The sequence below is a fragment of the Cygnus olor genome, chromosome 12 (genome assembly GCF_009769625.2).
Source record: "Cygnus olor isolate bCygOlo1 chromosome 12, bCygOlo1.pri.v2, whole genome shotgun sequence".
Taxonomy (NCBI): domain Eukaryota; kingdom Metazoa; phylum Chordata; class Aves; order Anseriformes; family Anatidae; genus Cygnus; species Cygnus olor.
Genome location: NC_049180.1, coordinates 11,594,844 through 11,612,431, shown reverse-complemented (window position 1 = coordinate 11,612,431; position 17,588 = coordinate 11,594,844). Strand labels below are relative to the sequence as shown.

The following is a 17,588-nucleotide window of genomic DNA, read 5'->3' as shown; positions in this document are numbered from 1 at the left end:
TTTTTTGCTGTCGGTGTTGCCAGTTACATCCTGCTGGTGGGGACTGAGCTGAAGCACTGAATGAATTGCCAGGGAGTGGGGAGGGACGCTAATAAAGGCATTGAGGTAGCCAGGGAACGTGGGGCACAAATAGGCTCCACCAGTCGCAGAACTTCCTCACCAGCCTCCTCCTGGACACTCATAGACCTGGAGGAAGAGGAGGATTGCTGGGAGTGCTGCAGCTTGAAAAGAGAAGGCAGAAATTAAATGGGGAGGTATGAAGTGCAGCATAAGCAGCTGAAGGAGCTGGAAGAGCAACTGCCGTTTGAAAGAGATGTATTGGTTCTCCTGGCCACCATGCCCATTGCTCTTGGGGAGTGTTTCCAGCCTACATGCCTGGAGGCACATGAGATTCAGCCTAGACCAGACCCTGGTCAGCCTCGGCTCCCCACCCTCTCCTTGCAGCAAGAGAATGCATCACTTTGCACTTGGGTGGGATGTGAGGGTGCAAAGCTGGAGTGTGTGGAGAGGGGACGGGGTCTGGTGCCCAGCCATCCTGCCCCCTCCTGCTGGGGCAGGCAGGGAGCCTGGGGGGGGCTGAAGCCCAGCAAGAGAACAGCGAGGGGTCTACTGGCCGCTTTGGAGACAGCTGGGCTCTCCAGCACAGCTGTTCTCTTACAGCATGAAATGACCACTGGTATTAAGAAGGGAAGAGGATAAGTATTCCAGAAAATGAAAGTTGATTTCAACTGACAGGGACTGCTTGTGACTCAAATGAAGAGCCAAGCAGGATGTCTGAGATGCGTTAAAAGCCTCTGCAACTGGTTATTCTTTGCAGAGGCAAGAGGGGAAGCTTCAGAGGAGGCAAAAAGGGCTGCAGAGGATCTCCCTAACATCCCACAGATGAACAAAATGGCCACAAAGACAGGAAAAATATCAATGACGTGGGCAGAATAACACAATTGCTAAGTTGTTGAGGTAGAATCAGAAAGCTAAGGTACAAAATGAGTTAAAACTAACAAGTGGTGCAAAAGGCTCTATATTTGTGTCACTGCATAAAAAACTCAAGAGGAAGGAAAAGGAAAGGTTTGGCTTGTTGTTTCACCAAGAAGAAGAAATCATAAACACACAACCTGAAGAAAGTGGAAGCATTCACAGTACTACTGCCTTTGCATCCTGCCTTTGCATCCTGCCCTGCACCTGAGGTTAGTGGGATCAGACCTGTTACACTGTTTTTAGGAAGGACACACAGGAGCAAGCCAGAACCAGAAAAGAAACAATTAGAGTAGTGAGCAAGATGTGAAGTTACCCATGAGTACTTAAGGAATTGGCTGAGATAATCTCTTGAGATCTTTGGGTCTTTTGCAAGAGCATACAGGAAGCGTGGGGAAATGTCTTTGTAGATTGGCTATTTTTAGAGATGTGAAGTACGCATGTCCGGAGCTGAGTGGCAGAATTTCAGTTCTCAGAAAGATGTTATCACAGGTGATTTAGCAAGTGCACAAGTGCCTGTGTAGAGAAAAAGTGATAACAAATGCAATGTTCCCCATGCACGTAATTGCTATCTCCCTGTCTCCTCCTGCTTGTTGGTGTCTGGGAGCCTGCCCCATGGTTCCCTCTGGCTCCCTGCCACAAAGACAGCTTTTGGCGTGGATGGGAGCAGCCAGGTATCCATGTCCAAGTCATGGCCATGTACTCTCAAGCCTGGTGGGTGAGACATCCGGCTTCGTAGGCCAGGTTTCAGGACCAGGAGCAGGAGGACTTCCTCCTTGCACTGCTGTCTTTGCTCCCTGCACAGAAGGAGCTCGAGTCACACTGGGAAAGGGATCCAAAAGTGCTGCTTCTCCCGTTATTTTTTAGGCAGAATTGTACCAGTGAGTGTCTGGGGACCCTGGTGACAGAGGAGCAACTCAGCTTCCACAATCTTTGGTGAAGGGTGTTTTGTAAAGACCAGCACTTGGGTTTGGGGTGTTCTAGTTAGATTCCAGGGGCTGCAGCTGATTGGTTCAGCCCAGCAAGGATCAGACAAGCTATATATATATATATATACACATATATATAAAGCAAGCGAGCTATATGGGGATGTCAAATACACTCAAACATACACACACACACACTTGAGCAGTGATAGAGAGACAAAGAATTTATTAATGAGTTAGCTTGTTAACATAATGACCCCAGGGTGATGACAAGGGTACCGATGAGCACGATGCTTTTCCCAGTCATTGATGTCGTAGATGCTTAGCCAGGTCATGCTCAGCATCCTGTCAGTGCGGTAGATATCAACATCTTGCGGGCATCCCCACAGAGGCAACGTTGACCTCGGTTGATGTTCCTGCCTCACCAACTCCGAGCAATTTGCTCTGTTTATAGGTTTTGCCCCTGCATGTTCCTGAACCCGGGTCAGTGCACGACTGGCAGCCCCGGCCTCAGGGGAGCACTCAGCAATCCTTGATAGGCTGCTGCAATCATGCACAGCCATGTGGCCAGTGCGTGTTGTGCAGATGGCGGTGTTGTCTCATGCCGGATGACTTGTGGCCTGGTGCCACGTTGCTGAACAAGCAATATGTATCATTGCAAGGTCAGAGTTGCACCTTGCTAGTCTTACAACAATGCCTGTTTCACATTGGACCAACCTAACAGTTTTTATCCCTAACGCATGGGGTCCTTCATCACATCTGCAGCTGGCAATGGTCCTTTTGGGCGTGTGGGCACCGCTGAATTGGTTCACCCTGGTATTACTCAGCTTCACAGTTGCTGTAACCATGGTTACTACACGTTCCTCAATAAAATCTCCAGCAGAAAGAGTTCAGCAGGATACAAGGTCTTGAGCAAAGCTGTAGTCATGCTGGATGCATGAGGTGCAACTAAAGGTCTCTCCCACACCTCCACCCCAGCCATACCAGTGGTGGGGGCGTTAGGGAGACCATAACCCAGGCTATGAGGACCAAAATACCCATTAGCTGCTCCACAAGAACCAGTCACTTTCCTCATCCCCAAATACAAAACACAACCCTCAGGGCCTGAAGAAGACACAACAGAGGCTTGGCCTCTGCAGACTCTCCATTACCAGGAATAGGAAAGGCAGTGGGAGACCACATGGGATAAAGCAGGGAAGGGACCCAAACTGCAGTGAGAGAATCCAGAAAAAGCAGAGGGAAAAAGAAAATAAAACCAAAGAGCAGAAGAGGAGAAACAGAAAAGGATGGAGAAGAGCGAGGGTAGAAGATGTGATGAGGAGTCGGAGGACAGTAGTACACATGGTTGGCAAGAACAAGAGGAGAAAGGCTAGCACATAAAAGAAGAGAGAAAACAGAAGAGAATTAGGGGAAGAAGAACAAAAAGAGAGAAGTGGAGGAAGGTGGAGTGGAGAAAGAGAAGAGGAGACACCAGAAGGGTCAGAAGAAGGGGAAGACGGAGAAAAATGACCCAGGCCAAGGAAGCTACCAACTCACTTTCATAGTATCATAGAATCCTCTAGGTTGGAAAAGACCTTCAAGGTCATCACGCCCAACTATCAACCTGACCTACCAAGTCCCATCACTAGACCATGTCCCTTAATGCTACGTCCACATGTCTCTTAAATACCTCCTGGGATGGGAAATCCACCACTTCCCTGGGAAGCCCGTTCCAATGCTTGACTGCCCTCTCTGCGAAGAAATTCTTCCTAATGTCCAATCTAAACCTTCCCTGGCGCAACTTGAGACCATTCCCTCATGTCCTGTCACTTGTACCTCAAAAAAGAGACTGAAGCCCTCCTCGCTGCAACCTCCTTCCAGGGAGTTGCAGAGAGCCTTGAGGTCTCCCCTCAGCCTCCTCTTCTCCAGATTAAACCACCCCAGTGCCTTCAGTGGCTCCTCACAACTCTTGTCTTCCGGTCCCTTCACCAGTTTCATTGCCCTTCTCTGCACATGCTCAAGCAGCTCAAGGTCCTCCTGCGAGTGAGAGGCCCGCAGCTGAACACAACATTTGAGGTGCGGTCTCCTCAGGGGAGAGCTGCAGACAAGGGACAACCCCGTGTCCTGCCGGCCACACGTTTCTGATGCAGGCCAGGATGCCGTTGGCCTTCTCGGCCACCTGACATGTTGCTGCCTCATGTTCAGCCGGCTCTTGACCAGCACCCCCAGGCCCTTTTCTGCTGGGCAACTTTCCAACCACTCCTCCCCAGGCCTGTACTGCTGCACGGGGTTGTTGGGACCCACGCGCAGCACCCGGCGCTTGCCCTTGTTGGACGTCTTGCGGTTGGACTCGGCCCATCGACCCAGCCTGTCCCAGCTGTGCACCCCCAGTCTCCTCACTGGCAGGGCAGCGTGAGAAGCTGAAACGTCCTTGCCTCTGTGTAAGCACTGCCCTGCACAGAAACCTTGTCCTGATAACGTGTTATCAGCATTTTTCTCACCCTAAATCACCACAGCACCATACCAGCTACTAGGAAGAAAAATAACTCTATCCCAGCCAAAACCAGGACAGAGGACCAAACCTTTTCATAAAAGAAGAAGCAACACGCTCTTGGTGTGGCCTTGGAAGCTGCTGATGCTAACTGCCAGAGAAAATGAGACAACCCAGCATGGTGTTAGTGAGGACATTCTGGGGAAAACTGATACTGGAGGAGTGGCTCCTTAGATGTTGGCAAGACCACGAACCCATGCTATTTGGAGTAAGGCCTTAAGAACTTAACTGTTACTACTTACCTAGTTGCAGTAGAGAAGAACTAAATAAACTTTTCCTTTACTTGCAACATTTTTTTCCTCCCTGTTTTTAACTTGATTTATGCTTCCCTTGGTCAATTGCTTGATTAGTTCCCAAATCTGAAAGAAATTCTGGACAACCCTGTCCTGGTGTGTCATACCTTCAAACTCCCATCAACCCCTTCATTTTTGGTGAGCATGAGGTCCAGCAGACCACCTCTCCTCATTGGCTCTTCTATCACTTGGAGAAGGAAGCTCTCATCAACGCATTCCAGGAACTTCCTCGATTGCTTATGTCCTGGTGTCTTGTCCCTCCAACAGATGTCAGGGTGGTTAAAGTCTCCCATGAGGTCCAGGGCCTGCGAATGTAATGCTGCTTCTGTCTGTCTGTAGAGGGCCTCATCTGCTCGTTCTACCTGGTGAGGTGGCGTGCAGCAGACATAAGCTATAAGGTCACCTATACCTCCTTTACCTCTCATCTCTTTAATCTTAAACCAGAAGTCCAGAAATTCCCAAGCAGAGCTTCATGCGCTCCAGCTGCTCTCCCACACAGAGGCTTTCATCCCCTCCTCATCTTCCCAGCCAGTCCTTCCTAAACAGCCTGCATCCCTCCACTGCAACGCTCGTTATGGGAGTAATCCCACCACGTCTCCATGATCCCAGTAAGACAATAATCCTGCATTTGCACATACATCTCCAACTCATCTTGCTTATTCCTTATTCTGCGTGCATTCTGTGGCACCAGTGTCCCTCTGACACCCCCAGAACAACTGTGGCATTCCCACCAAGCAGCACTGCTATCCCAGCTGCAGCTGCCCTGACACCACAGTGATGGTCTCCAGTCCTAGAGTCAGGCAGAAGAGACCCCGTCCCAGTCCCACCAGGACCATCCCAGCACCCACCAAATGAGGTTCAACCAGGCTTGGAGTGGGGGGGGGCAGCAGAGAAGACGGCACAAATGGACACTCCTACCAGAGGAGATCCCAAGACCAGAGGAGGGAGGGCCTCATGCTGGAAAGAAAGGGAGAGAAAGGGGCAGGAGGGAGGCCACCAAAACCCAAGCAGGAGGGGAGAGAGCAGCAAGAGGGAAGACCCAAGGCTGGAGCAGGCCCAAGGTAGAGCCAAAAGCAGGGAGACAAGCAGACACCTCCATCCCAGCCAGCCAAGAACGGCTCCCAGGCTGCTAGCTCAGGTCTCAGCTCAGTCCCATGGCTTTGGATTCCCACCCCACATGTTTGGGCTCTTCTTTCTGCACCCCAGGCAGCCACGGACCATGCAGCGAACCATGCTCTGGTTCTGGGACCAGTCTGGATAACCCTAGTACAAAGCAGACACTGACTCCCTGGAGCAGAGATGAAGGCTAGGACACAGGGAGGGGGATCCTTCCCCAGGAGAGGTTCGTGCACCTGGACAGGGGGAGGTCTGGGATGTTCAGACCTTGATGGGGAGTCATGCAGGCCTGGGGCAGGACTGGGAGGATGGCTGTCCTGTGGACGCCCGGTGACCCATCTACAGACTCATGCAGCCATGGGTCTTCCCTTCCCCAGTGGGCACTCCTTGGATCCAGTTTTGTTGGGTCACAGCTGGTGGCTTTTAGTCTCCATCCACCCCAAACATATGGGGCACTCAGCCTACTGTTGCCCTGATGCCAAAGCACCCCACTGCTCCCCTCCACGTGCACCCTGGAGTCCTCAGTTCCCCTCCATGTGTTCCCTGGCTCCCCTATCCCAGTTGTGCAGCCCCTAGCCCAAATGTGCCCCTACCACAGTGGTGCACCACCTGGGTGCAGGTCGGTGGCCCTGGTGGTCCTCTTGTCCTCCCTGCACACCAGGTCTCCACAGGCCGGGCTGGGAAGAGCTTGGACATGTTTCCCCCTGCTGTTAGGCCAGCATATGACAAGAGCACAGCAGGTTCTTACTGTCTTTATTATTATTATTTTGATACAGTAAATCCTCTCTACAGTGACAGGTTAGTTAAATCTGGTTTACATATTGCCATCTTGTGTGAGTACTGTGGCCTCGACACCACTGTGACAAAACCAGGTTGCGCTCAGACAGAGAAAGGGGGAAATCCATTAAATTCTGCTGTGACCAGGAAAAGAGGAAAACCAACAAAAATCAAAGGAACGAACCACAGGGGAAACTGAACCAACCAACAAAACCCAGGTGCGAAACCAAAGGCAAGCATGACCAGACCACCTCAAAGGGAACCACACGGCACCGCTTGTACGAGAAAACATGGAGAACAAACCCAAAAGGTCAGGGACCGGATAACCCCATATATATAATATGTAGAGGCATTTATATATATATCATCTGGAAGGACACGCTGAGAAAACAGGTGATCACAGCGGTATCTACAGTAAAAAGGATCTACTTAGCTTTCAGAGTCACACCGAGAAGGAAGCACACGGCAGAACAAATGGGGGGAAAATGGGGACATTGGCCACATTCAGGGTGGCCAGTCATTATAGGGGTGCTGACCAGGGTGCAGGCCTCAGGGCCAGGAGCCCTTGAACACCTGCTGGGAGCCCTGGAGGCCCTTGATGGGGGGGAACTAGGTGTGGGGCCAGTGCCTGCAGGGGGAGTGCTTCAAGGGCGCTGTGTGGAACCTGCTCCCTGTGGGGCTGCACAGCCCAACACCACTGTCCCTGCACCCACTGGGATGCTGCTCACCCAGATGATGGACCCCGGTGGACCCTCAATGGGTCTCTGCTGCCACCCTGCGCAGGGGCTACCCAAAAAGTCCCAAGCTCCTCTTGCCAGAACGGGGAGCTCCCTCACCCTGCGTACAAGAAGAGCTGGGCTCTGCTGCCCCGGGATGGGCCGGGGGCAGCAGCTGAGGCCAGGCGGCCGATGGCAGGGTTACACGATGACGGGGCTCTCCGTGCCGAGTGCAAGGTCAAATCCACCTGGAGCCAGTGGCTGGATGGGGCCCTGCAGCTCGTGGGGAGCCAAGCCCTTGAGAGATGGCCTGCTCAGTGCACAGGTGAAGTGTGGGAGGAACTGTAGTGGGTATGGGGGGCGTGTGGGGTGGACTGGCCTGCTCTGTGGACCCCTGTGGACAAAGCCAGACACGGGGATGCTCCTCATGTCCCATGGGTCACGCCGCACAGCTGGCATGCTGAGGCTGGGGTGCCCTGCAGGGCAGAGGGCGCTGGGGGCTTCCTGGGGCGAGGGATGTCTCATCTTATTGCTAATGGCTCTACTGCAGTGACACCTATGGGCTGTGGTGAAACTGGAGGAGGGATTCCGGAATCTTTTGCCTCACTATGTCCCCAGACATAGCAGCCTCTGAGCCCTGGTGGCCTCAGCCCAAGCTAAAGTGAGACTGCCAGAGTGGCAGGGAATGGGCAAGCCAAGGCGCAGAGACTACCTGCCCCTGGGTGCGTTTTTGGTGACAGGCAGTGATCGTCATTCTTGCAACAACGGCAGGACTGGGGAAGGGATGCCCATGACCCCCCTTCTGCCCTGATGTCTCCTGGAGCAGAGCAAGACAGGACCTCTCCCCCTGCTCTGGGGCAGCCCTCGGGATGCATGGTGAGGATGAGGGTACAGTGCGGTGTGTGATTTCTCATGATGGCCGCCTTGTGCCAGGTCTTGCCTGTGTCAGGGAATCCCATGTGACCCCCACGGAATGGCCGGCAGGGAGATGAATGGGAGCCGCTGCCCCAGGAAGGGCAGAGTGATATCCCTGCAGGCGTCTGACAAATCCACCCCCCCACCAAGTGCCCAGACATGCCGCAGGCAGAGCCAGTGCCGTTCCCAGGCCCTGGCTTCCTTCTAGCCTGGCCACCCATCGGATCGCCTTGGCAGACCAACCTACCTCCAGGGTGCTTCTGTGTCCCACTGTTCTGCCCATGTAAGGCTGTCCTGTTCCATCCCACCATCCTGCCCCCATCCCACCATCCTGCCCCCAGCCCACCACCCTGACCCTGCTCACCCGTCCTGGCCACATCCCTCCACCACCCTCCCTCCCAAGCCAGGGCCAAGCCGGTGCTGGGGAGGGTGAGGACTGAGGCAGAGCCACGTGTGACTGCTGGGCTAAGCCAGGACCCAGAGCTTGGAGGTGACAACGCAAAGCCCCCCTCCTTCTCTGGTGCCCAGCGATGGGGGGAGGCCAACAGCAAAGAAGATGAATCAACCCCAAGGGAGTGAGGGCCCTGGCAGAGGTCGTCTGCAGGGCGGGTGGGTGCTGGCGGGATGCTGACGGATGGGAGATGGCTCTGGAGGAAACGGCGGCGGTGGCCGTGGGCCTCAGCACGATACCTCCATGGTGTGGTTGATCTGCCCCATGGCCTCGTTGCTCTCCGAGTGGGTACAGGCACGTGGGCGGGCGCCATCCACCGAGCTGGCGCTGGTGAGGGAGGCTGTGCGGGAGCGTGCCAGGCGGGTCATGCTGGCGGATGGCACTGCACGGGCACAGAGAGAGGGCCTGGGTGCTCAGCTCCCTCTGAAGTCCAGAAGGAACAGAGCTGACATCACCTCACGCAAGCAAAGCCACCGGTGGGGACACAGGTCCCACTCCCCAATGCAAACGGCCCCTGGCGCAAGCTTGCAGCATGCAGTGCTACAACATGAGAAGCTCCAGGCTGACAAAAGGATGGTGGGCAGGAATGGGGTGCCCTGGGGCAGGCTGCACACCAGGCACAGCTGGTAAAGCTCCTGGGCAGGTGGCCACCAGGAAGGAGGCCACAGGAAGCCCCAGCCACTATGCTCCAGAGAGGGTGTAAGTGGGGATGGGAGCTCTCCTGGCTCCCCAGGGTGTCTGGGGGAGGTGAGGCCCTCCTCCAGCCAGGGTGGCACAGCTCCTGTCCATCTGGAAGAGGGCACGGTGGGCATGCTGCTGGGACCGTGCCTGCATGGGGATACTTCTCTGAATGCCATTTCTCAGCTCTCAGCCCTGGCTCAGGGTGTGAGGCAGAGCGTGGGGACAGCCCATCATCTCGAGCAAAGCAGAGCGAGACAGAAGATGCCTGGCTGGGAAGGGCCAGCTCTGTACCCAGACTGCTCCCAAAGGTGCTCGGGCAGCTTGGGGACACCAGCCAGCAGGAGTGTCCTGCCGTGGGGCCTCAGGGCCAGGAGGGCACCATGCAGTGGTGGGCACGGGCCGAGCAGCACTGAGCGGTACCTGCGCCTCCACTCAGCCTCCGATCCTTCAGGTGGGCGACTGGCGGGGCGGGAGCAGGACAGGGGCAGGGAGGGCAGAGAAAGAATGTCAGCCATGCTGGTGGCTCCGTGGGGCCAGAAGTCCCTACCTGGCCCCACAAATGTGTGCACACAGACCTGTAGGTGTGCACACAGACCTGCACACACGCATGTGCACGGGGACCTTCACACACACACACACGTGTTGATCTGTACACATGGACCTACACACACGGGAACTCTCCACACCCATGTGCAAACACAGCCCCTGCTCATGCAGCCACACACACATATGTATGTACGCATACATAGAGACCCTGCTCATACACTTACGTACACACACACAGCCCTTGCACACACATTAGTGTGCACACAGAGCCTGCATACTCCACACCCCTAGCATGTGGACGGGCATCTTGTACAGCCACACATATAATGCTACAGATGCATGTGCAGCCCTCCGTCAGGGCACGCACAGGTGCCAGGCTCTTCTGCGGCAGGGGCTGCACACACACGCACACGCATGTGCACGCACACACCCAGGCCAGCCCTGTGCCCAGCCCTGGCACTCACTGTAGCCCATGCCTTGCAGGAAGTACTTGAAGGCTTCAGTCAGCTTGCCGGGCTGCAGGGAGAGAGCAGGAGGAGCTGAGGCAGCAGCAGGGCTGAGATCCCCACCCAAGCCCAAGCCATCTCCTCTATCCCCCACACAGGACTCCTGTGCCCACGTCAGCCCATTCCCTGCTAGCCAGGGACAGCACCAGTCCATGCCTCAGGGCCCAGTATACTCAGTTGACTGAGAAAACTGGGGAGGCTCACCTGTGTGACCTGGGGCAGCCCACCAGAATCTGCCATCTGCAGAGAGAAGGTCCTGGTTAGTTTGGGGGGATGCCTTTTCTCCCCACCCTGTCCTCTGGTAACCACTGGCAGGATGCTACTGCCAAGGCCACCCTGCTCTCCCCACTCACCCCAGCCCCACAACCAGGACAAACCTGTGACAGGGAGATGGGGACACCCTGCAATGCTGGGGCACAGGGCAACAGGCACTGCACATGCAGTGGGAGCCACCCTGCTGCCCCTCTGCCACCCGCTTACCTTCAGGAAGGTGGTGTTGGTGGGATCCAGCTTGGAGTTACACTCCACCTGCGGGTGAGAGGGATGGTATGAGCACCCTGGGGTGCCCTGAGCCTGGCAGAAGTTGCCCACAGATACCACCACTGATCCCTGACACTGCGACTGGCACATCCCACAGCAGGCAGGGTGCTAGACGAGCCCTGAGCCCCCCGCACCACCACCGCCTGCTGTGCGACGTAAGGGACCTTCCACTTGCCAGGCAGTGTCTGGGCAGAATGGAACATCCCCACCTCAAGGTGAGGGGCTAGAGGGAGGGGTGTCTCATGAGGCCTCCGTGTGTGCCCACGTGTCTACAAGCACATATGCACATGTACATGTGCTGGAGGAGACTGTGCACACGCACAGTTACACACATGTACAAGCATGGCCACCTGCACAGTACTTGCAGCTGATTGTGCAAATGTTGACAACCATGCGGGCACGTGCAAGCACACACGTGTGCAAGCAGCCATATGGGTGCATGGGGCCCAGGATGGAGTATGCCTGTGTACCAACACACCCACATGTTCATGTGAGGAGGTCTGGGTGCATGCGGGAAGGGGGGGCTTCCCAGGTACGCGCAAGCATGGCTGGGCACACAGATGCATGTGCACATGTGCCCCCCTGAACAGGCAGGTTTGCACTTGAGAGCGCTCCTGCACATGGGAGTTTCCATATGTCTGAGCAGGCAGTGTACCTGAGCGTGCCCACACATGGGCACCATCCATGCAGGCGTCACAGCCCCACGCCCTTACTCACCACCCCTTCTTCAGCAGGCGCGTTGTCCCCCACCACCAGCATCACGGGGCAGCTGGAAATGAGAAGAAAGGGCACGGTCAGGGCTTGTGCTGGGCTCCACCGCCCTGCATCCCTTGTGCTGTGCCAGAGCGACTCTTACCGCAGAGTCTTGGCGTTGGGCACAGTCCCAGGCCGGTTGATGTCCAGGTCCCTGCGGCTGACAGAGAAGAAGGAGAGCCAGTGTGAACCCTTAGGCAGGGTTCGATGCCTACGATGTCATTGACATCATAGCACAGAGCTGGGGCACCGCTCTGGGAGTGGCTCTGGAAAGCGTCTCTCAGCCCCAGCGTCCCAGCACCCTGTGATCCCTGCTGCACCCCTGTGCCCTGAGCAGAGCCCACGCCATGGGATGCAGCACTCAGTGGAGCAGCAAATCCCTTCTTACGAACACTTGGGCAATATCTCTGTCCCCTTCCCTAGTCTCTAACACACGTACTACCACTCCAGCACCCCTGGCCAGCACCGGTGGCCAGCACTGCTCTGCAGCCTGCCTGCATCAGAGGGTGACAGCAGCACCCCATGCGGCTGAGGTACCCATTGCACACTGGGGCCACCCACCATTGCTGCAGTTCATCAGCATGGCAAAGATGGCCACGCTGCCTGGCGTTACTCACCTGTTGTACATGTTGAGGAATAGCTGGAGGTTGAACTGGTTCACCACACTGCCAATCTGCTGCCGGTAACTCTGCACCAGTTCTGTGTTGTTCACCAGCTCCTCCTGCACCAACAGGGGACAGAAATCAGGGCAGAGGCTGCTAGGTGCCTTGCCCACTGACGGAGCAGAGCAAGAGGATGCTGGGCACTGTGTCTGGCACGGCCACGCTGTGGGCAGCGTGCCTGGGCAGGACACAGGTGTGAGTCGCACATGGCATCAGTTGGGGCTGAGCCCTGGATCAAGCAGGAGGAACGCAAGCAGGACTTCTCCAACCTCATCCCTGGGTATGGGTCAGGCCCAGTGGCACCACAGCACCCAGCACAGAGAGCAGGGCACAGCCACCTGGCTAGGATGCTGGGCAGGGGGGCACTGTGAGGGACAGTGCAGGCAGAAGGCAGAGCAGGCAGCCCTTACCTGGCTGAAGAGGTGTGACAGGACTGTGTCCGGCAGCGTGCTGGTGAGGCCTGAGAGCTGTGGAGAGAACACAGGGAGTTATTGTCCCACCGTGGCTGGCTCCTGCCCTGGCACTGCAGGGTGGCACAGGATGGGGACTCCAAGCCCCAGGGAGCCGCCAGGGCTTGGAGGGGTTTGGGGCCGTGCCCACCTTGGCAGCTGCCCAGTCAATCCAGCCTTTGCCGTTGGGGTCGATGTTCATGAGGACCAGCCCTTCAACCAGGTCAGGGAAGATGAGCTGCACCAAGCGAGAGGGGTGATGCTCAGCAGGAAGGGGCAACACACCCACCAGCACCACTGCCCACCATGTGGGCACGACAGCCAGGCCAGGGACATCCCCGGGAGTCCTGGGATCAATGGCAGCGCAGGGCCCAGGGGGCTGACATGGCGGGACGGGAGACCTGGCTCAGCTGTAGCAGGCACAGGACTGCCCTGCCACCGTGACCACAGCACGGCCATCCTGGCCTGCCCCTCTCTCCAGGAGCCTTTGCAGTGGCACAGCACGCCCGGGCCGTCAGCTCCTGCTCTTCCCCAGGCCCCAGGCTGGCAGGAGGCACAGGTGACTCCATCCCAGCCCCAGGCTCACCGCAAACTTGGCCAGCACGTAGGCTCCTGCCCCAACGCCGATCCCGATCACATACTTGAACCTGGAAAGCAGAGAGGCGCACATGGGGAAACAGTGGGCTCCAGCGCAGGTTCCCCAGGGCACCCCTCTGCCTTCAATGAGTCCTGCAGGATGGGGCACAAAAGGACGTGCAGGGTGCCAGCTAACGGGGGTAAGTCCTCCAGCCCCAGTCCCAGCCCCAGGCCCTGCCCAGCCCCCTCAGAGGAGAGGTGACTCACCCGAAATGCTGCACCACGCTGGGTAACATGGCAGCCAGCTGGTCCATGGACGGGTACTGGTACCTGCAGCACGGGGAGGCACGGGGAGGTGGTTGCGGGGCCTGCGTGGAGCGGGGAAACACCACCCGCCTGCTCACCCACCAACCACCACGTCACCAGCCCCGGGCTTTGACATGGCTTAGAGGGGCCCGCGGGCAGGCGATTGCCCGGGCAGTGACATCCCAGCGGGCAGGGAGGTGACATCCCATCAGGCGCGGCAAGTCCCCAGGGCTGGCACCTACCCCTGCGGGAACTGCGAGGCTCCTGCCTGTTGTCCTGGCGCATCCACGTGACACACCACAAAGTGCTTCGTGATCTCCTGCATGTCCTCATAGTTGAAGAAGGTGTTGAAGCAAAGCTTGTCTGTCAAAGGGCAGGCAGTGATCAGAGACCAAACACCCCAGCACGAGGGCCTGGTGGGCCAGGAGAGCATGGAGAGAGGTCACTGCTGTCCCACTGCCCCTCGTCCCGGAGCTGATGTGCCACCAAAGCCCTTCCATACCCTTCCCTCTGTGCTCCTGGCCCACAGCAGAGACCATGGCCACTGTTAGTAAGGATTGTGACCCTTATGGGGATGGAAGACATGGGGAGGGACAGACGCAGCCAGGAGGATGAGAATTTCGGGACTTGCCTCGGGGCTCTGCGTCAGAACTGTCGGTCTGCCCAGCACTGCAGGGCTGGGGCTGCAGGGCCTCAGCAGCAGCCACGCTGCTCCAGTCGAACAGGGCTTGGCCATCTGCCCCTTGCCAGCTTCAGAGGGGAAAGGGGCACCCAAAATGGGAGAGGTGGCTTCTTCATCCCAGGCCAATCACTTCCTAGTTTATAAGCCCAGACACCTTGCTGGGGACTGGGATCTGCCCCAGCCCTGCACAGGCCAGTGAAGCATGAGGCTGCTCTCGGCCAGGCAGTGTTCTGTGCTCCCCCCTTGGAAGCTGTAGGTTGAGCAGCCCAGGATATTACCTGCCCTGTCCAAAATCCCCGGAAAGTGTTCAGGCAAACATAGGATTTAAGAAAGGAGGCCAAAGCCTCCCAGCTCTCTTGGATGCCACAGAAACCCTCCATATTGTGAGGGAGCCCTTGGCACCTCAACGCCAAGCCAGGGGCTTTGGCTGATGTCCCAGCCGCCGGCTTGCTCCCGCCCTCCCCTGCCCCCCATCCTCCTGGAGGCCAGCACTCACGGTTGAGGCCCACGTCATGGTATGTCAGGATGGCCGGGCGATTCCCCTTGGGTGAGCCCCGAATGACCACATGCAGCAGCCCATAGGGTGTCTCGATGTCGTGTTCCTGGGGGACAAGGAGAGATGGAGTGACGCTGGTCCTGCCCCAGAGCCGAGAGCCGGGAGGGAGGGGAAGGCAGCTGACTCAGCACCCAGATCCAACCCTGCATGGCATCCACGCAGGCTGTTTGTGCTGACCTGGTGGCTCCTGCAGACACTGGGGGGCTTCTGGCTTTCCACAGGCAGGTGGCCACAAGGCCAAAGCCCCAGAAATGCCTTCCCCATGGGGATCACCTGTGAGCAAGCAAGTGCCTGCTGGACAGCCCCATACACTACACACAGCCCCGTACACTACACACTGCACTTGATCTTAGCCAAAAGGCTGAGAAGTGATGCCTCCAATGTGGCCCTGCAGCCCCAGGCCCAGAGCACGCAGGGATGAGAACCCCCAGGCTGGGACCTGCTGATACCTGGCACAGGATGGGCCCCCTGGGTGCACAGGAGGCAGGGGAGCAGCTGCCTTAGGAAAGCCCCAGGCTCCAGGCAGCCTCGAGTCCTGGCTGGCAGCAGAGGGCAGAGCAAGCAAGCCACTATAAACACCTGGCCTCCACTGACTTGCCCCAGGGTGGGGTTTTCCCAAGCTGGATGCAACTATATCTATTTAATAGCATCTGCATATTTAATAGCAGCCCTTGGATGGTCCCTCTGCAGGCTCAAACACCTCTTCTTGGCTTCTCATGGGACCCACGTGCCAGCTACACCCTTGCCTTCAATGTGGTCATAAGCAGATTTCACCCACATAGACAGCTCGGGATCCCCCGACTTGGCAGTGGCTATGAACAGTCTGTACAAACCCAGCCCAGCTTCTTCCAACAGGGAAACTGAGGCACAGGAGACTGCCCAGGAGGCAGTGGCTGGCAAAGGTGCAGCCATGCCCCAGAAAGGGGATATGAGAAAGTTGGGGCATCAAGGATGGCACAGGTGAGTTGAGATGGGACGGAAGGATCACAGGATGGGAAGGTTTGGGATGGTGTGGGATCATGGAGTAAAAATGGAGTGCTTGGGATGGGATAGGAAGATTTAGGATTTGACAGGTGTATCATGTATGGGAGCACAGAATGGTATCAAGGGATAGAGGTTTGGGGTGGGATGGGAAGGGATCACAGGATGGGACAGGAGGTCTTAGAGGACGTGAGACCAAGAGAGTTTTGGCAACAGGATGAGAGAGAACAGCATGGCCCAGCTGGCCTGGATTCACTGTGCTTGGCGCAAACAGGCTGAGGTCAGACCTCAAACACCACCCGAGGAAATGATGCATCCTGAGCCCCAAATGGCAGCTAAAATAACCTCAAAACCCATTGGTCTGAAATGGCTGTGCCCCCATACAGGGACCAGGACTGCCCCGTGCCTCAGTTTCCCTGACTGGGAAAGCAGTGCTGCCTTCCAGGGGACGGGGGTGGGAGTAGGGGTTGTTGCTGAGCCAGCTCCTACCTGTCCATCCTCTGACCCCCACCCAGCCTTGCTGAGGAGGAGCAGGGAGCAGGGAGGAGCTCATTGTCATGGCACTGTTTCAGGGCACAGGTGACCTCCAGCCCCCACATGCTGCCGTCAGGGCTTCTCACAGCGAGTGTGTACAGGTGCCACTGTCCTGGCCCTGCAAGGTCACACTGCTCTAGCTTCATCCTGATGCTCAATCCCTGACAGGCTGCGGGCCCTGAGGTTCCAGCCTCACCTTTGTGGCCAGCATCCCAAGGGAAACTGAGGCTGTGAGCCTGGGTGCTGGCCAAAGGACCAGGGGTCCCCTCCAGATGCCCGTGCCTGCCAGCCAGCCCGGTGGCAATGACCTCAAAGCTGGGATGCAGCGGGCCCAGAAGCATCACGCCCGAAGTGGGGCCAGGCAGGGGATGCTGGCACAGTGCCTGATGCAGAGCGGTCCTCACTGCAGGCACCGGCAACCCCTGCGGATGGGAAGATGCGAGGAGAGTGGGCCCCTCCACAGCCACGTGGGTGCTCCCACAGGCCACGCACCACCAAGGACTCTGAAGGACATGGGCCTCCGGCAGGTGGGAGGAACAGCCTGAGGACGGGTACTCCTCTCTGCAGTGCCTCCCCTCGCCAAGGGCAGCCATACCCGCGGGCACGTGGCACTCGAGGGCAGCTCAAGGGCTCCTCAGTGATGATGCTCAGCTCCCCAAGAGTGCCCCAACCCCACCTGTCAGCCACAGCCATCCCTCTACTCCCAGGGTCGAGCTGGGTATTGCTTCTCTCCCCACCCACCTCTGCAGGTGATGAGCAGGCAACAGACAGGGAAATCAAGGCAGAGGAAAGGCTTGGCCCAAGGTGACCGAGCAGGAGGTGTCCTTGTGGTCTGATCCTGAGTACAGGGCTTACTCCCTCCCACCCACATGGCCATGGTTCCCTTACAGCTCAGTCTGTGATACCAACCCAAAAATCACAAGGCTAAGGTGGCAGCTCCTTCCCTAGGGCTGTGACCCCCATCTGTGAGCCCAAGCACATCCCTGACTGTGGCACAGCCTCTGCAGCATCGCTGGGTACCACAGCCCTGCCCTTTGCCGCAGGCACATTTGCTCTCGCTCAGGGGAGAGGCTAGGGAGGAGGGGATGAAGCCAGGATGAAGGGGGGGCACGGACAATCC

At 57.1% G+C, this 17,588-nt stretch overlaps 1 protein-coding gene and 1 long non-coding RNA gene across 5 annotated transcripts in view; one reads left to right on the top strand and one right to left on the bottom strand.

Moving 5' to 3' along the window:
• Nucleotides 1-6,573: 6,573 nt before the first annotated feature.
• Nucleotides 6,574-17,588, bottom strand: part of NDRG4 (NDRG family member 4) — a 22,872-nt gene continuing 11,857 nt past the window's right edge. For 2 of the 4 annotated variants that reach the window (XM_040571124.1, XM_040571126.1), the window contains 14 exons: nt 14,894-14,999; nt 13,958-14,078; nt 13,677-13,739; nt 13,420-13,480; nt 12,985-13,071; nt 12,795-12,851; nt 12,340-12,443; nt 11,826-11,882; nt 11,687-11,738; nt 10,910-10,957; nt 10,634-10,669; nt 10,388-10,439; nt 9,798-9,836; nt 6,574-9,078 (listed from right to left, as the gene is read on the bottom strand). In XM_040571124.1, coding sequence (XP_040427058.1) covers nt 8,924-9,078; nt 9,798-9,836; nt 10,388-10,439; nt 10,634-10,669; nt 10,910-10,957; nt 11,687-11,738; nt 11,826-11,882; nt 12,340-12,443; nt 12,795-12,851; nt 12,985-13,071; nt 13,420-13,480; nt 13,677-13,739; nt 13,958-14,078; nt 14,894-14,999 — 1,038 coding nt within the window. In that variant the 3' untranslated portion in view covers nt 6,574-8,923. The remainder of the gene's footprint in view (nt 9,079-9,797; nt 9,837-10,387; nt 10,440-10,633; nt 10,670-10,909; nt 10,958-11,686; nt 11,739-11,825; nt 11,883-12,339; nt 12,444-12,794; nt 12,852-12,984; nt 13,072-13,419; nt 13,481-13,676; nt 13,740-13,957; nt 14,079-14,893; nt 15,000-17,588) is intronic. The other 2 variants (XM_040571125.1, XM_040571127.1) reach the window with 1 other exon arrangement.
• LOC121076632 overlaps nt 14,900-17,588 on the top strand; it is a 25,848-nt gene continuing 23,159 nt past the window's right edge. Inside the window, exon 1 of the long non-coding RNA XR_005823632.1 lies at nt 14,900-15,021. This is a non-coding gene — a long non-coding RNA (uncharacterized LOC121076632). The remainder of the gene's footprint in view (nt 15,022-17,588) is intronic.